Genomic DNA, 19,499 nt, shown 5'->3' with positions numbered 1-19,499 from the left:
AGTCTTTCCCATTCTATTATTTTCCTCTATTTCTTTGCATTGATCACTAAGGAAGACTTTCTTATCTCTCCTTGCTATTCTTTGGAACTCTGCAGTCAAATAGGTGTATCTTTCCTTTTCTCCTTTGCCTTTCGCTTCTCTTCTTTTCTCAGGTATTTATAAGCCCTCCTCAGACAACCATTTTGCCTTTTTGCATTTCTTTTTCTTGGGGATGGTCTTGATCACTGCCTCCTGTATAATGTCATGAATCTCCATCCATAGTTCTTCAGGCATTCTATCTATCAGATCCAATCCCTTGAATCTATTTGTCACTTCCACTGTTAATTGTAAGGGATTTGATTTATGTCATACCTGAATGGTCTAGTGGTTTTCCCTGCTTTCTTCAATTTGAGTCTGAATTTGGCAGTAAAGACCTGTTCAGATAAGTAAAAACTGAGAATGTATTATTAGCAGACTCACACTAAAAGAAACATTAAAGGGAACTCTGGCAGAAGAACAGTGATCACAGACAGAAGAAAGAGAAATGGAAAGTGTAAATATAAAAGACTGTTGACTGTCTAAAACAACACTAATAACAATACTTTATGGATAAAATAAAAGTAGAAATGAAGTAAATGACAGAAATAGTAATAAATAAATAAAAGGCAGGATGTGAATGAAGTCTGTTGTAAGATTCTTGCATTGGGCTTCCCTGATAGCTCAGTTGGTAAATAATCCACCTGCAACGCAGGAGACCTCAGTTCAATTCCTGGGTTGGGAAGATCCCTTGGAGAAAGGATAGGCTACCCAGTGTTGTGTTCTTAGGCTTCCCTTGTGGCTTAGCTGGTAAAGAAACCACCCGCAATGTGGGAGACCTGGATTCGATCCCTGGGTTGGGAAGGTCCCCTGGAGAAGAGAAAGGCTACCCATTCCAGTATTCTGGTCTGGAGAATTTCATGGACTGTATAGTCCATGGAGTCTCAAAGAGTCGGGCATGATTGAGAAACTTTTTAAAAAATGGACTGTTTGAAGCAATACTAATAATAATACTTTATGGATAAAATTAAAGTAGAGATTAAATAAATGACATAAATGGTAATAAATAAATAAAAGGCAGAATGTGAATAAAGTCTGTTATAAGATTCTTGCATTGTTCAAGAAGTGGTAAAAGCACTAATTTAACATAGACTCTAATTAGTCAAGAATGTATGCTTCACTCTCTAGGGCAATTTTACTCAAGTAGGAGTCATGACATAATTAAGCCCTACAGAAAATGTGTTTGTTTGTTTTTTTTTCCATTCTCCCAAGGGTGATGGACCCTAGTTCCATTTTAAATACAAGGAAGATAAGTTAATATATTCAATGAATATTTAGAGAATTAAATCTCTGGTGGAATCCAGTTGAGAAGAGCTTCTCTGTAGTAACTATTAAAAGAATAGTAAAAGAATGTCTTAACAATTTGATGTAGGGGAAATGATAATAAGAAAATTCTTATTTAATCCAAAGCAAGGCAAAAAAGAGAAATAAGGAATAATAAATGAGGCAAATGGAAATCAAGAAGTAATATGTAAGATTTAAATCCAAATATCCAGTAAATAAATATAAATTGGGTAAATGTTTCAATTAAAAGACAGAGATTGTCAAGTTGCATAATAAAGCAAAATCCAGCAACATACTACAGAAAGGAGTTTCACCTGAAAAGGACACAGGTTGAAAACAAAAGTATAGAAAACAATATGCCATGCAATAATAAACAAACTGAAGCTGGTGTAACTGTACTAATATCAGACAAAGTATACTAAAGGCAAAAAATATTAATAGAAATAATGAATAGCATTTTATGGTGGTAAGGTATCAATTTAACAGGCAGCTATTAAAAAAACTGAACATACACATTCCCTGGGCCTATCACTTCCACTACTGGATGTATACTCAACAAAAATGCATATATATATGCTCTGAAAGAGATGGACAATGTGCAGCAAAGAGTTAACATAACAGGAAATGCTATCCTTAGAAAAGCCTGCTTGCAAAGTTGGCCCTTGGCTGGCATCTGAAGACTCAGATTTAGGAAGGGTTTCCACCATCCCCTAACTGATAAGGATAATTTGCTCTAAGTTGAGCAAACAACATGGCTTATGCTGAACACCTGATTTTCTTCTAAGAGTCTAGAATTTTGGTGCAGGCCAGGCAGAGGGTGCTCATGTGACCAGCACTTTAAAAAACATTGGGTACTGAGTCTCTACTGCTGACAGGCAGCACTTCATACATGTTGTCACAACACGTGTGTGATGCTGGAAGAATTAAGCATGTGGTGTGTGACTTCTGGGACAGGATCTTGAAAGCTTGTTCCTGGTTTCCTTTAGACTTTGCCCCATGCACATTTTTCCCTTTACTGATTTTGCCTTATGTCTTTTTGCTATAATAAATATTAGCCCCAAGTATGACTATTTGCTGAGTCCCACGAGTCCTCCGCCTATGAGTCACATCATCACCAAATCTGGGGTGATTTTCAGGACTCCCCACATACTGCTGACAGTGGTGGGATTGTCTGGCATGACCTTAACTCACTTAAATATGACAAAAACATTGTTTGTGAAAAGGATGGTAGAGGATGACAAACCTGTGGTACTGGGTATCTGTGGAATTATCTGTGGTATAAAAAGGTAGTTGAGCTGCTATCTGTTATAGGAGGTAAAAGTTACCCTGTGGAATTTTAAAATGTTAGATCCAACTCCAAGAGAGTTGGCTCGAAGCATCCTCTGGCTACGTTTGAACACAATGGCTAAAGTGAGAGGGAAAAGTGCAACCTGGGTGCCTTTTGTTTTTATCTTCTCCTCCAGGCTGGAGGAAGAGGGTCCAAACATTCCCAAAGGTGAACTTAGAATGGGCCAAAGTCTTGAAAAGTTTGAGTTCTTTTTGTTCATGTGTGTGTGGTGGAGGCTCGGGTTGGGGGAGTGCGGGTTGGGGGGGAGGTTAAATCACTTCCCAGTTGTTGTTGTTGTTCAGTCCCTCAGACATGTCCAACTCTTTGTGACCCCATAGACCGTAGCATGCCAGGCTTCCCTGTCCTTCACCATCTCCTGGAGTTTGCTCAAACTCATGTCCATTGAGTTGGTGATGCCATCCAACCATCTCACCCTCTGTCGTCTCCTTCTCCTGCCTTCAATCTTTCCCAGCATCGGGGTCTTTTCTAATGAGTCGGCTCTTCACATCAGGTGCCAAAGTATTGGAGCTTCAGCTTCAGCATCAGTCCTTCCAATGAATTTTCAGGATTGATTTTCCTTAGGGTTGACTGGTTTGATTTCCTTGCAGTCTAAGGAACTCTCAAGTATCTTCTCCAAAACCACAGTTCAGAAGCATCAGTTCTTTGGCACTCAGACTTCTTTATGGTCCAACTCTCATATCCATACATGACCACTGGAAAAACCATAGCTTTGACTATATGGACCTTTGTAGGCAAAGTAATGTCTCTGCTTTTTAATATGCTGTCTAGGTTTGTCATAGCTTTTCTTCCAAGGAGCAAGTGTCTTTAAATTTTGTGGCTGCAGTCACCATCTGCAGTGATTTTGGAGCACAAGAAAATTAAGTCTGTCACTATTTCCATTGTTTCCCCCTCTATTGCCCCATTACTTCCCAGAGCTGGAGCAAAATTTTATAAACAAAAAATCAAAGGGAGAAAAACACTCTAGCCACTGCTGCCACAGCCTTCTACCCCCACTCCTACATTTCAACAGGGATCTCCCTGCAACTACAACAGTAAGCCTGTAAATGCTGGATTTTCTGCTCAAGGTTTGAGAAAGCTTGAGCAAAGGGTGGAACGGAGGAACTTTTAAAAATGACTTTGTATTTTGTGGCTATTGCATCTTGGTGTATAATAGATACTGATGTAAAATGTTATATTCTTGTAGTCTCGTAAAGCTAGAGGGATCATTTCTATCAGGAAAAGTTGCAAAAAGAAAAAAGAACATCAGTGGGATACAACTACTTTGCTTTTTGCTGCCAGTGAGCAGATTGGAATTCAAACTCTTTGAGTATTGGAAATAAAACTAGTCTCCATAACTAATGATTTTTGCTATCAATTTTTTTACTATTGGAGTTTCAAGAAAAAGGAAGACAACATGAAAAGAGAGGCAGTCTTCAGATGAAAATACACTTTTTGAGTTTAGAAAGCAGTTTTTAGTTGTGAAATCAAATGTGTAACTCTTAAGAGGCTGATATATTTTTTTTCATCCTCTTGTGCACATTTTTGATTGTGTTAATTTGGAATGTAAGGCACAATAAGAAGAGCCTGGGAGAGTCTTGTTTGTCACTTGAGCTTGGACTTGGACCTAAGCCGTGGTTGACCAGTCCTGTACCATCTCAGCTTTGCTGCTGCCTAAGAAAAGTTCTCTTGGCATCCTAAATTTACAGATTCTAATTCCGTGGATCTGACTCTCAGCTGAAACCTGATAAGGTCTGCTATAGACTATTCCCACATCAGCACCAGATGTGCTAAACTGAAAGCAGGCACAGGCTAAATGAACTCTAAATGAACTATGTGAGGTTTAAATGAATTCAGACTTGGATTGTTGCAGATTTGAATCACCCTTCTTATGATCCTAAATTGTAAAACCACCCCTGATGCTGGCTGGGCCATTTGAGTCAGTTGAGTTGCAGATGGCCAAGGGAAAAGTCTTATTTTCTGATGGGACTATCTGAAATTGATCCTCTGATTGGCTCTATATTTCTAATACAAAAGCTGGTTACATTCCTGATGTGATTTCTGTGAAAGCTGCAAATTGAGGGAGGGCATATGATAGGGAATGTGACATCCTCCACCATTCCTCTCAGATCAAACTCTTGATCCTTCCTGAGCCTGCATCCCTGCTGTTGATGATCATGTTTGACTTTCTAGATTAGTTACAGCTTAAAATAGACTGTTAGCCGGACTCTACTTCCTTCTCCTTCCCCCGATACATAAACCTAAATAAGGCAGTATGTTTATTAAATGTAGCTGTCCGCATAAAAAGAATAATCTTTTCTAGGCTGCTTACTGGATAATTGATCAGGGTGAAAGGAATGGGAAGTATGAAAACCCAATTTTAAAACATTTGAAAATTGAGAATTTCATCTTAACCAATTCCTGGATATGATACGTCTTTCCGATTAAGTTATTTTAACATGTTTGCCTTTGAAAATGCTTTTAAACTTCTTACATGCAACTCTTCTAGACAAAAGGTCTGTGTGAGAGGAGAGGATGATTGTACAATTATAACTGCTAAATGGGACACACAGATTTTCTAACAGTGGAGAAAAAACACCTGAGGAGGCATGAGTGAAGGATGAGGGCATTAATGATCTTGGATTTTTAGAACTGGAAATTCTGAAATTCCTGGAAGCTTTCCTCTTCTCCTTACTAAAAGCATGTGTTGCCTTCCCTGCTGCTGAGAGTGCTTTGAATTCAAATTGACTGCTAATCCCAGAGTCAGATCTGACAGCTAACTATGAGACAGCATCTACCTTCCACTCAGCACCTCCACATGTCATCCACATTTGCAAGGCAGATGAACTGGTGCGCTGAAAAAACAAAATTGTTTGGATCCAGCTACCTTCAGAAAACAGTCCCACTGAAACCAAATTCTGAACTGCGTTTTTTGGACTGGATTGGAAACACTAAGGCAGCAAGCCTCACAGTAAGAGGTTAGCCACATTAGGGATTTTGTTAACCTAAACTGCCTAATTAATGTATGTCCTACTTGGGATGCCCTAATGATTATAAATTATTTTTGTCCAATGGTACTGCATGTGCCCTCTTGCATTGTACTTGTCAGTGAGCCTTGACTATCCTGGCACTGCCTCAGCTCTGGAAGGCATTCAGGTCAGCTTCAGTTTACTGACCAGGCTTGTGTTGTGCCTGGATTGATGCTTCAAGCATTTTTTTTTTTTTAATTTTTAATGGAACCTTAAGGAGGAAACCATCTGGCTTTTGAAGGTACTTGTTTATGGTGATGGATTTGTTTTGTCTGCTCAGTATAAGACCCCTGAAGACATAACTGAGAACAATATGGCAGGTTGATCTCACTCTGCTGTGTCGAGTCCTTATGAAAAAGACACCTTGGCCAAGAGACCAGAAGGTGGAGTTTGGAGTTTTGGTACATGCTAGGCAGAGGGTGCCTATGCTACCAGCCCCTAATAAAAACAAACACTGGACACTCAGTCTCTAATGAGCTTCCTTAGTAGACATTTCATACATTTTGTCAAAATATGATGCTGGAGAAATTAAACATGCGCTGCACAACTCCACTAGGAAGAGGACTCTTACAAGCTTGTGCCTGGTTTCCTCTGAACTTTGACCATGCACCTTTTTTCTTTGCTGATTTTGCTTTGTATCCCTTTACTGTAATAAACCTTACCATTAGTATAGATCTATGCTGAGTTCTTTGCCAACAAAAGTCCATCTACTAAAAGGTATGGTTTTTCCAGTAGTCAGGTATGGATGTGAGAGTTGGACTATAAAGAAAGCTGAGTGCCAAAGAACTGATGCTTTTGAACTGTGGTGTTGGAGAAGACTCTTGAGAGTTCCTTGGACTGCAGGGAGATCAAACCAGTTGATCCTAAAGTAAATCAGTCCTGAATATTCATTGGAAGGACTGATGCTGAAGCTGAAACCCCAATATTTGGCCACCTGATGCAAAGAACTGACTCGATGGAAAAGACCCTGATGCTGGAAAAGATTGAAGGCAGGTGGAGAAGGGGACAACAGAGGATGAGATGGTTGGATGGCATCCCCAACTTGATGAACATGAGTTTGAGCAAGCTCTAGGAATTGGTGATGGACAGGGAAGCCTGGTGTGCTGCAGTCCATGGGGTTGCAAAGAGTCAGACACGACTGAGTGACTGAACTGAACTGATGCTGAGTCCTGTGAATCACCAAACCTAGAAGTGATCTTTGGGAATTCCCACACAGCAAGAATGTTCATAGGAACTTTAAATGATAACAAAAAACTGGAGGAAAAATTCAAATGTCTGTCAACAAGTGAATGGATACATAACGATGCATTCATACATTGAATGTATATAGCAATGAAAAAGAATGAACTAATTCTAAGTACAACAATATGGATGAATCCTATAGACACAATGTTGAGTGAAAGAAACCAGATACAAAAACTAGATAATGTATGATGCTCTTAGTATAAAGCTCAAAAATGGACAAATCATACTTACTTGTATTTGAAGTTTTAATGGTGGTTAACTTTGAGGCCTGTAGGACATTAATACCTAGGAAGGGGCAAAAAAGAGGCTAATGCAGGGCTAGTAATGTTCCATATCCTGATTTGGGTTGTGTGTTTCTGTGTAAAAATTCATCAGATTTTATATTTAAGGTTCATGTGTTTAACTGCATGCATATTATACTATAAGCAATTTTGAATAAAAGAACCTAGCATCCATTGATGGATGAAAAGATAAACAAAATGTGTTATATGCATACAATGGAGTTTTATTCAGCCTTAAAAAAGGATAAAATTCTGGCACTATAAAATAGATGAACCTTCAGACATTATTCTAAGTGGAATAGGCCAGTCACAAAAGGATATTGTATGACTCTACATATATGAGGTATCTAGAGTAAGCAAATTCATTGAGACAGAAAGAATGGTGATTGCCAGGGACTGGGAGGAAGGGAGCCTCTTCCTTACAAGCTTGTGCCTGGTTTCTGGGAGGAGTTATTGTTTAATGGTTATAGTTTCAGTTCAGGAAAATGAAAAATTTCTAAAGATGGGTGGAAGTGATAGTTGTATAACATTGCAAATGTATTTAATGTCACTGAACAGTTAAAATGGTAAATTTTATGTATATTTTACCGTAATACAATAAAAAGAAACAAAATGGAAGGAACAGTAGATAAACCTGCTTGTGATATCACTCTCAGGTAAAATGTGTGCTGCATAGAGTGGACCCTGGAATATGGCCAAAGGCGTTGATAGCTCTCTGGTTCTGTCCCTAAGAGTGAAGCAACACTAAAAAAGTGGCATATTTGTTAGGTATCATACGTAGGATGAAGAGGAGACAAAAATGAAATCCCTAAGAAAAATGGGTTACAGCCCCCCACCCCCCAAAAAAGAGGTACTAATTCTGTTAGTACTGAAATATATATTCTGGGAAAAAAGGGTTTGAGAGCTATGTGTATCATGCTGTCCTTTGTTATAAAAGGGAAAAATGTGTGTGAATAAATGAAATATTTCCTCATAGGAGTTATTGGTATTATAATTGCCTTTTGAAAGACAAAAAGAAATGCAACTGCATTTAACATAGACATCAATTATCAGATATATTCTAATTTCAGAATGCTAAACTATTAAAAAAAACAACATCTTATACTCAAGGAAATAAGGTGGATGTGTGTGTGAATGTGCACAGTGTGTGTACACACATACATATGTGCATATATACACATACAAGACATTGAGACACACAATGTGTGTATTTATATTTTCATTAAAATTGTGCCTTACTTTTGTAGCTGATAGTTAAAGTCTTCCCCCTTTTTCCAGTTTTCAAAATAGCTCCTCTGCAAAGTAAATTTTACTCTAAGGGTCCACAAAATTTCCTATCAGATATAAGAATATTAAAATATCTTGATTTATTTGGATAAAATGTGTTCTCCCATTGAATAAAATGTGTCAGTAGTATGTTATTGAAGGAGATCAAGATGCACTCATTTCACTTTTTCCGGTTTAGTTTGCCATCTTTAAACTGGTGAGGTTTTTGTTCAGCTTTCTTGAAGCATAGTTTATACTGGTAAGTCTGATAATCAGAATAGTTTTTGTACTTTTTATGAGCTTTAAGGAAATTCAATGTATGAATGTTGGTAATAGCATTCTATCATTCATAGAACTATTAATTTTTATATGCATTCTTATCTCATGTAGATGACTTGACTTTTTTATAAGAGCATAATTTGTTTTTAGAACACAGATAACTGCCTATTCTTTCTCTTGGAAAGCCCATGGTGCTTAGTATGGCCCTGTACATGACATGGACATTAACTTTGAGAGACAGAACTTATTTTGTTCAATAAGGAAGCATAAATTAATGCAAAAAATGTTTGCTGGTAGGATTTGTGCACTGAAAATATCTTGACCATTTCTCAATTCTATATCAGGATGCAACAGTAGAATGAAACTCAGTGGAAGACCCTACAGACACATGGGTGTCCTTGGAACTTCAAAACTCTATGACATTCGGAAAACTATCTTTACCTTCACTCCACAGGTGGGTGGAATGAGCTTTGATGTACATTGAGATGAATGAAAATAAAAGAGAAACACTATAGAAATAAAGCATTTACTCGAGCTGGGAGAAGTGTCAGAGTTCCATGGGACCTTGCACACATTAAGCTGCTTAGTAAATATTTGTTGAGTTGGACTGAATTGATGTTGCAGCAAAGAGCTATGCCAAGTAACTGTGGCTACCGAGAGTAGTCCTTGGTATTGCAGAAGCAGTGAGTACTCTTTATTAAAGATTAAATATAATACTGTATCCTTTACAAACAAAATATAGTCTTTTTTGGTAATATTCAGCTACCAAATTAGATCTTCTATTTCTTTCTGAGATGGGCCATTTTTACATGCTTAGAAATTTTTCATATCCTCTTCTAAACAAAAATGTCAGTACTATTTTAGCCATGAGATACATTGTTTATTAGCATGATGTTTATTACCCATATTACAGTAGCAAGCCTTATTATGTATGTGTATAGGAGTAGAAACTATTTTCTGGAAAGAAAGATTAAGTTCCCCATTTGTTATCTTACATCTGAAATACTGCACTGAAGTACAGATGAAAGAATAATGGACCAGAAATTCTCTCTCTGATTTTGCCATTTGCTAGTCATATAACTTTGCTAATCTACTCAGTGTCTCTTGGCCTTACTTTTTGTCTATTAAAAAGGAGATAAGCCCTCACTGGGTTGTTAGAATTAAATAAAATCATGTACTTGAAAACACTTTGTTAACTATAGCACACTAAAAATGTCCAAGACAACTATATGTACTAATAGGCCACCAGATACTTTGGGAAGAATTAGGCATTAAATTTGGAGGTATTGTTTCCTCTGTGGTATCTTATACACCTTTATGAATATATGAGTATTTTAAAATATTATTTGATAGTTATGAGATTAATTATTCTAAACCATTATTTTTCTTTTTCTTAGTTTATAGACCAGCAACAATTCTACCTGGCTCTAGACAACAACATGATAGTGGAAATGCTTAGAACAGACCTCTCCTATCTCTGTAGCCGCTGGAGAATGACAGGCCAGCCCACCATCACCTTCCCCATCTCACACAGCATGCTTGGTAAGGTTATATGAGGCAAGGAATGAATGTATTTTTGGAATAAGTTGTGTGATTAGCCCTTCAAAATCATAGTCACTGGAAAGCTGCTTTTTGTCATTTATTCTTTCAGCAGTTTATTAAGCTTTTGTTTTGTACCAGGCACTTTTCAAAGCACTAGGCATACATGAGGTGAATACGGTAGATGAGGTTTCTACTCTTATGGAGCTTATGTTTTCGAATAAATATGTAGCAAAAAACCAATTCACAAGAATATTTCAGGTGGTTTGAGAGCTATAATTCAAGATATGTAGTAGAATAATTTGTTTGGGGCTACTTTAGATAATTGGTTTCTAGGCCAGTTTACAGAAACTTTATTAATAAAACTCATTTTAAAGACAATCTCACTCTAGTGGAGCATCAAGACTTTACAGATAAATTCCCAGACTTTCTTTCCAAGGCTTGTCTAACTGAAGAAATAAATCTAGCAGAGAAAAGTAAAAAGGCTTTCAGTTTATCTTTTCTTTATTAGCTGGGCTTCCTGGCATTGCTTACTTGAAACTGAGTGAGAAGTTTATTGTTCTCTAAGTTCCTGAAGGACTAGAGCCAATACTGAAGCACTGTTTCCTTTCTGTATCTCTGCTATTGCTTCCAAAAGCCTGTTTGTACTGCCAAAGTACATAGAATTTCTTTTCATTAGAGAAGAATCCTTTGTCATAAATCATTCAAAGTCCAGGCAGACTTAGGGATTTTGATCACATCTCCAAAGTGCTTCAAAAGCACTGGAGTTGAGGAAGTAGGGTAGTCTTTCTTCTTTATATAAGACAATTATCAAACACTCAGTTAATAACTACTGTGTGTGCAGAACTATCTTCAGAAAGTATAAAGTCTAATTGGAGAGGCAAAGCTAATTCCCCAAAATAATAGAAAACAATTCACGACAGTATATAAAGAATTACTAAACCATTAGATTAGTATTTTATAGTGATAGTGATCACATTGTTAATGAAAATTTATTTACTAGGTGGGACTTATTCAGGCTTTTGTGGATGTGTGGTATTCATATGGAAGGAGAAAAGAAGGAAAGGCACTTTAGGTGAGGGGAAAAAAATACCATGAGTGAAGCTGAGAGGCAGGGATGCACTTGACTTGTGAGTGGACAGTGAAGAAGCCAAGATGAATAGAGAGGAGCTTGCATGTTGGAATATGTGAAGTGAAAGTCACTCAGTCATGTCCAACTCTTTGCAACCTCATGGACAGTACAGTCCATGGAATTCTCCAGGCCAAAATATTGGAGTGGATAGCCTTTCCCTTCTCCAGGGGATCTTCCCAACCCAGTGATTGAGCCCAGGTCTCCTGCATTGAAGGTAGAATATTTACCAGCTGAGCGACAAGGGAAGCCCATGTTGGAGTATAAGTATCAACAAAATTGGGCAAGTAAGGTAGGGTCAGATTATGAAGACCTTAAAGAGATGGGAATACCAGACCACCTGACCTGCCTCCTGAGAAATCTGTGTGCAGGTCAAGAAGCAACAGTTAGAACCGGACGTGGAACAACAGACTGGTTCCAAATTGGGAAAGGAGTACAGCAAGGCTGTACATTGTCATGCTGCTTATTTAACTTATATGCAGAGTACATCATGCAAAAAGCCTGCCTGGAGGAAGCACAAGCTGGAATCAAGATTTGCAGGGAAAAATATCAATAACCTCTGATATGCAGATACACCACCCCTATGGCAGAAAGTGAAGAAGAAATAAAGAGCCTCTTATGAAAGTGAAAGAGGAGAGTGAAAAAGCCAGCTTAAAACTCAACATTCAAAAAGCTAAGATCATGGCATCAGGTCCTATCATTTCATGGCAAATAGATGAGGAAACAATGGAAACAGTGACAGACTTTATTTTCTTAGGCTCCAAAATCACTGCATATGGTGGCTGCAGCCATGAAATTAAAAGATGCTTTCTCCTTGGAAGAAAAGCTATGACAAACCTAGACGACATATTAAAAAGCAGAGACATTTCTTTACTGACAAAGGTCTGTATAGTCAAGCCCTTGGTTTTTCCAGTAGTCATGTATGGATGTGAGAGGATCATAAGGAAAGCCAAGCACTGAAGAATTGATGGTTGGAGAAGACTCTTGAGAGTCGCTTAGACAGCAAGGAGATCCAACCAGTCCATCCTAAAGGAAATCAGTCCTGAAAATTCACTGGAAGGACTAATGTTGAAAATGAACTCCAATACTTTGGCCACCTGATGTAAAGAACTGACTCATTGGAAAAGACCCTGATGCTGGGAAAGATTGAAAGCAGGAGAAGGAGACAACAGAGGATGAGATGGTTGGATGGCATCACCGACTCGGTAGACATGAGTTTGATTAAGCTCTGGAAGTTGGTGATAGACAGGGAAGTCTGGTGTGCTGCAGTCCATGTGGTTGCAAAGAGTCGGACATGACTGAGCGACTGAACTGACTGAAAATAAGCAGGGAAATTTAAAATAAATTGTCTCAGAAGTCTGTAGTAACTAAAAATTTTTGAGCAAAGAGCAATATGATGAAAGTGATGTTTAAGGAATATTTATTTAGTGACAATTTTCATTGTTGTTAGGAGAATCTGATATCAAGGAAACTAATCCAGGTATGAGGTGATGAGAAGATACTCTGGGCTGATAATAATAAAAATTGAATGGGAAAGGTGGAGATGAGTCATTTTATTTTTTATAATGCTATTTATTTATTTATGTCTGTATTGGGTCTTTGTTGCTGTGTGAGCTTTTCTCTAGTTGCAGTGAACAAGAGCTACTCTCTAGTTGGGCTGGGTGGGTTTCTCACTGTGGTGGCTTCTCTTGTTGCAAAGCATGGACTCTAAGGCACACGGGCTTCAGTAGCTGCAACACATGGGCTCAATACTTGAGATTTCTGGGCTCTAGAGCACAGGCTTAATAGTTGTGGCACATGGGCTTAGTTGCTCTATGGCATGTGGGAGATTCCCAGACCAGGGATTGAACCTGTGTCTTCTGCATTGGCAGGCAGATTCTTTACCACTGAGCCACCAGGGAAGCCCACAAGAGTCATTTTAATCAACACCTTAAAAGTCAGGTGTTGACTGACTAGATATGAAAGTCACGTGTTGGCTGACTAGATGTGAGATATGAATCAAGATAATGCCAACATTTAGAGACTAGCTAAAAATGCTGCACCGATAAAAGCAGAGAAGTTCTAAAGAAAGATGCCAGTTGTAAAGGGACGTGTTGAGTTTGTAGTGACAAAGAGATTTCAAAATTGAAATGCCAATAGTTGTGGATGACATAAACAGCCATAGTTTGGGAAGAAGAATATAACTAAAATCTAAATTTAAATCACAAAGTTTTGACACTTGGTATGTGGTCACACAACAAAAACAGAAGTATCCATAGCAATAATAACTGCAATGTTTATTTAGCACTCTCTCTGTATCAGGCACTGATCTAAGTGCTTTCAATGCATCATTTTGAAATCTCTACAACAACCCTATTCAGGTAGGTACTATTAAAAGCATCTATTTTATAGGTGAAGAAGGTGACTCATTGTATAGTCACAAAGCTAGTAAGCAACAAAGTCAGGCCTCAAATCAGGTCTGTCAGTCTCCAAAATATACATTACTAATACAGTAGCTATGTATTTTTGTCAGGGAAAATTTTGTGCTGGTGAAATTGGAATGAACATATTTAGTGATCACATTAAAATGTGAATTAAATCCTCATATTAAAGACAAAGATTCCTAGGATAAGTAAAAGCAAAATCCAGCTAGATGCTACTTATGAAAGCTGACAAAAGCTATCCCTAAAATAAAATTTTATGGAAAAACAGAAAATAAAGGAAGACAAAAATATATCATGTAAATGCTAACAAAAAGAAAGCAATGATGGCAATATTAATATAAAAAATAGCAAATAGAATTCAGGGTGCAAATCAGTAAATGGGATAGGAAGGATATTTTATATTGATGAGTTATAGTACATGAAAACAGTAGAACATTTATAAATTTTTATCTACTGAGGAATATCAGTGAAATGTATAAAGCTGATATTTAGGAAAACTTAATGACAATATGATAAATCCATTGTACAGTCATAGTGGGAAACTATAACATATCTCTATCATAATGTCCACTAGACCATTCAGTGTGACCTAAATCAAATCCCTAATGATTATACAGTGGAAGTAAGAAATAGATTTAAAGGATTAGACCTTATAGACAGAGTGCCTGATGAATTATGGACGGAGGTTCATGACATTGTGCAGGAGAAAGGGAGTAAGACCATCCCCAAGAAAAAGAAATGCAAAAAAGCAAAATGGCTGTCTGAGGAGGCATTACAAATAGCTGTGTAAAGAAGAAAAGTAAAAAGCAAAGGAGAAAAGGAAAGATATACTCATTTGAATGCAGAGTTCCAAAGAATAGCAAGGAGAGATAAGAAACCTTTCGTCAGTGATCAAAGCAAAGAAATATAGGAAAACAATAGAATGGGAAAGACTAGAGATGTCTTTAAGAAAATTAGAGATACCAAGGGAACATTTCATGCAAAGATAGGCTCAATAAAGGACAGAAATGGTATGGACTTAACAGAAGCAGAAGATATTAAGAAGAGGTGGCAAGAATACACAGAAGAACTGTACAAAAAAGATCTTCAGGACCCAGATAATCACAATGGTGTGATCACTCACCTAGAGCCAGACAGCCTGGAATGTGAAGTCAAGTGGGCCTTAGGAAGCGTCACTACCAACAAAGCTAGTGGAGGTGATGGAATTCCAGTGGAGGTATTTCAAATCCTGAAAGATGATGCTCTGAAAGTGCTGCACTCAATATGCCAGCAAATTTGGAAAATTCAGCAGTGGCCACAGGACTGGAAAAGGCCAGTTTTCATTCCAATCCCAAAGAAAGGCAATGCCAAAGAATGCTCAAACTACCTCACAGTTGCACTCATCTCACACGCTAGTAAAGCATTGCTCAAAATTCTCCAAGCCAGGCTTCAACAGTACGTGAACTGTGAACTTCCAGATGTTCAAGCTGGTTTTAGAAAAGGCAGAGGGACCAGAGATCAAATTGCCAACATCAGCTGGATCATCACAAAAGCAAAAGAGTTCCAGAAAAACATCTATTTCTGCTTTCTTGACTATGTCAAAGCCTTGACTGTGTGGATCACAATAAACTGTGGAAAACTCTTCAAGAGATGGGAATACCAGACCACCTGACCTGCCTCTTGAGAAAACTGTGTGCAGGTCAGGAAGCAACAGTTAGAACTGGACATGGAACAACAGACTGGTTCCAAATAGGAAAAGGAGTATGTCAAGACTGTATATTGTCACCATGCTTATTTAACTTATATTCAGAGTACATCATGAGAAATGCCTGCCTGGATGAAGCACAAGCTGGAATCAAGATTGCCGGGAGAAATATCAATAACCTCAGATATGCAGATGACACCACCCTTATGGCAGAAAGCGAAGAAGAATGAAAGTGAAAGAGGAGAGTGAAAAAGCTGGCTTAAAGCTCAACATTCAGAAAACAAAGTTCATGGCATCCAGTCCCATCACTTTATGGCAAATAGATGGAGAAACAGTAGCAACAGTGGCAGACTATTTTCTTGGGCTCCAAAATCAATGCAGATGGTGACTGCAGGCATGAAATTAAAAGACACTTACTCCTTGGAAGAAAAGTTATGACCAACCTAGACAGTGTATTAAAAAGCAGAGACATTACTTTGCCAACAAAGTCCATCTAGTCAAGGCTATGATTTTTCCAGTAGTCATGTATGGATGCAAGAGTTGAACTATAAAGAAAGCTGAGCGCCGAAGAATTGATGCTTTTGAACTGTGGTGTTGGAGAAGACTCTTGAGAGTCCCTTGGACTGCAAGGAGATCCAACCAGTCCATCCTAAGGGAAATCAGTCCTGAATATTCATTGGAAGGACTGATGTTGAACCTGAAACTCCAATATATTGGCCACCTGATGGGAAGAACTGACTCATTTGAAAAGACCCTGATGCTGGGAAAGATTGAAGGTGGGAGGATAAAGGGACGACAAAGGATGGATGGTTGGATGGCATCACTGACTCAGTGGACATGAGTTTGAATAAGCTCTGGGAGTTGGTGATGGACAGGGAGGCCTGGTTTGCTGTGGTCCATGGGGTTGTAAAGAGTCGGACATGACTGCGTGACTGGACTGAACTGAAGTGAATCATAATGTCACAGATCAATTACACAAAAATAAAGATATAGAAAATTAACAAACTCTGTGTTTATATGAAACAGAAAGAAATCCAGAAATCAGAATATACACACATGTATACCTGTGGCGGATTCATTTTGATATTTGGCAAAACTAATACAATTATGTAAAGTTTAAAAATAAAATAAAATTAAAAAAAAAAAGAATATACAAAGAATGTTTATTTTTTAAAGTATAAATAATATAGATGATTTTGCCAGACATAGGCCATAAAACTAATTAAAACAAAATAATTTCTAAAAAACCTGACCTTGAAGGAATTAAAATTTTTGCAAATAATTCTTCAATTAAAGAGGAAATCCAAAAAAAAAAAAAAAGAAAAGATAAATAAATAAAGAGGAAATCCAAGTTAAAATTATTTAGTGTTTTAAAATGAAAAATGGTACCACTACTTATCAAAACTTGAGATTTGGTCAAAGTAATATTTAGAAATTTTCTTTTTCTTGAATATTTTCACTTTGGAAAAAAAAAAGTTCTGTTTCCAGATGAAAAGGAATAGACCCACTTTTCCCTATTCTTCCTGCTAAGTATAGCTAAAATTCAGGACATTACTATAATATAGACATAAGAAGACTCGGAAAGTTGGAAAAAAGAAGGAAGACTTCGAACTTAAGAAATGACACAACAGTGAATTTCCTGGGCTTTCCTTCTGCCTCATATATTGTGGATTGGGTGCTGGAGAAGTTATCATCCCAGAAACACAAATGGGTACAAATTTTAAAAGTTCCAGGTAAAACCTTCTCCCTTTAGCCCAAAGAACAGGAAAAGGGCAGCCTAGCCAGACAGAAAGCTTCTAGACAATTAAATGTTCTAATCCATCCAAATGACACCAAAAAAAAAACTACAGCCCCATGCCCATCACTGTCAGCAAGGCTAGGTGGAGAACCTAGACTATTGCCTTCACACAGCTGTGAAGAGGCACACCTCCCTCCTTAAGCACTGTATTTGAGACATACTCGTGGGGAGCTTAGACTTTCATCATTACTGAACAGTAGAGGAACCTCTTCCACACCCACCTAGCAGTAACAAGGCAATGCTCCCTTAACTGCTGCACAGTATCAGAGAAGACTTGCTGAATCTGAAGATTCAATAAGATCCAGAGTCTCATAAGATGATACCCCAAACTTCCAGAATACAATAGAAAATCATTCATACCAATGCCCAGGAAAATCTCAACTTCGACAAGAAAAGATGATCAACGGACACCAATACCAAGATCACAAAGATGTTAGAATTATGGCAAAGATTTTAAGGCAGTCATCATAAAAAAATTTACCAAGCAATTGGTGGTGGTGGTTAGTCACTAAGTCATATCTGACTCTTGCGACCCTATGGACTGTAACCCTCCAGGCTTCTCTGTCCATGGGATTCTCCAAGCAAGAATACTAGAGTGGGTTGCCATTTCCTTCTCCAACCAAGCAATTGCAACCACACTTTAAACCTGAAAGTAGAAAGTCTCAGCAAAGAAATAGAAATGCTCAGTAAAGAAATTGAAGAGATAAAGAACCAAATGAAAGTTTTATAACTGAAAACTATAACTGAAATGAAAAGCTCACTGGATAGGCTCAGTAGAAGAATGAGTAGATTGAACTTGAAGACAGAAGTGAACAAGAGTAAAATTAAACTGAAGAAATGTGACAGAGCCTCAGAGACCTTTCATATTATGAAAGATCTAACATTCATGTTACGAGTTTCAGAAGGAGAGGAAAATGAATATAAGGCTGAAAAAAAAGTATCTCAGCTAATATGGCTGAAAAAAATGCAAAAGGCATAAGCCTGCAAATTCAAAAAGCTGAGAGAGTCCCAAACAGTATAAACTCAAATAAATCGATGCCAAAACATACTGATCAAATTCCTGAAAATTAAAGAAAAAGAAATAAACTGGAAAGCAGTAAGACAAATGATATCTCACCTATATGAAAAAACAATTAGAATGACAGCAGATTTCACCAAAATCCATGGAGAACAGAGGGAACTGACATAATATATTTTCAAGTGCTTAAAGAAAAAGAATTATAAACTAAGAATTCTGTATCCAATAAAAATGTACTTGAAGAATAAAGGGGAAAAATAGACACTCTCAGGTGAAACAAAACTAAATGAATTTGTTTGAAGGGGATCTGCTTTAAAAGAAAGGCTTAAAGGAAGTTCTTGAAATGAAAAGGAAATAATACAAGATAAAATATTGGAACATCAAGCAAGAAAAAGAACAGTGGAAAGAGTAAGAATACAGATAAATACAATAAATTTTCTCCCCTTCAGTTTTCTAAATTATGTTTGACATTTGAAGCAAAAAATATAACACTGATGTGGTTCTCAGAGTTGTAGAGGAGATCTTCAATGAAATTATATATTTTTTCTATTTCTTCTTTTCTTTTTATTTATTTTTTGAAGGATAATTGGTTTACAGTGTTGTGGTGCTCTCTGCTGTACATCAATGCAAATCAGTCATAATTATATATATATATATCTATATCTCCCTGGTTTAATAATGTGTATATATATATATATATATATATATGTATCCCTTCCCTCTGAAACTTCCCTCCCCCCCATTCCACCCCTCTAGATTGTCACAGAGTGCCAGGCTCTAATGCAATTATATTATAGATTGGGAGAGGTAAGGGACTGAAAAGGAAAAAAAGTTTTTACACATCATTTTAACTAGTAAAATGTTTACACTAATAGTGATATATATATATATATATATATATATATAATCTATGCTTGTATACACATATATAATGTATATTTGAATGAAAACCACAATCACAGAAAACTAACCAATATGATCACATGGACCAAAGCCTTGTCTAACTCAATGAACTGTGAACCATGCCATGTAGGGCCACCCAAGATGGACGCATCATCATGGTGGAGATTTGTGACAAAATGTGGTCCACTGGAGAAGGGAATGGCAAACTACTTCAGTATTCTT

General features: G+C 37.4%; 1 protein-coding gene across 5 annotated transcripts in view; it reads left to right on the top strand.

Moving 5' to 3' along the window:
• The window catches only part of PHKA1 (phosphorylase kinase regulatory subunit alpha 1), a 169,186-nt gene that overhangs the window by 84,504 nt on the left and 65,183 nt on the right, over positions 1-19,499 (top strand). For all 5 annotated transcript variants that reach the window (XM_025277104.2, XM_025277103.2, XM_025277102.2 and 2 more), the window contains exons 15-16: positions 9,128-9,237; positions 10,181-10,325. In XM_025277104.2, the coding sequence (XP_025132889.1) occupies positions 9,128-9,237; positions 10,181-10,325 (255 nt within the window). The remainder of the gene's footprint in view (positions 1-9,127; positions 9,238-10,180; positions 10,326-19,499) is intronic.

The sequence above is a fragment of the Bubalus bubalis genome, chromosome X (assembly GCF_019923935.1).
Source record: "Bubalus bubalis isolate 160015118507 breed Murrah chromosome X, NDDB_SH_1, whole genome shotgun sequence".
In the NCBI taxonomy this organism is placed as follows: domain Eukaryota; kingdom Metazoa; phylum Chordata; class Mammalia; order Artiodactyla; family Bovidae; genus Bubalus; species Bubalus bubalis.
Note: the sequence above shows the minus strand (reverse complement) of the source record. Positions and strands in the feature narration are given on the sequence as shown.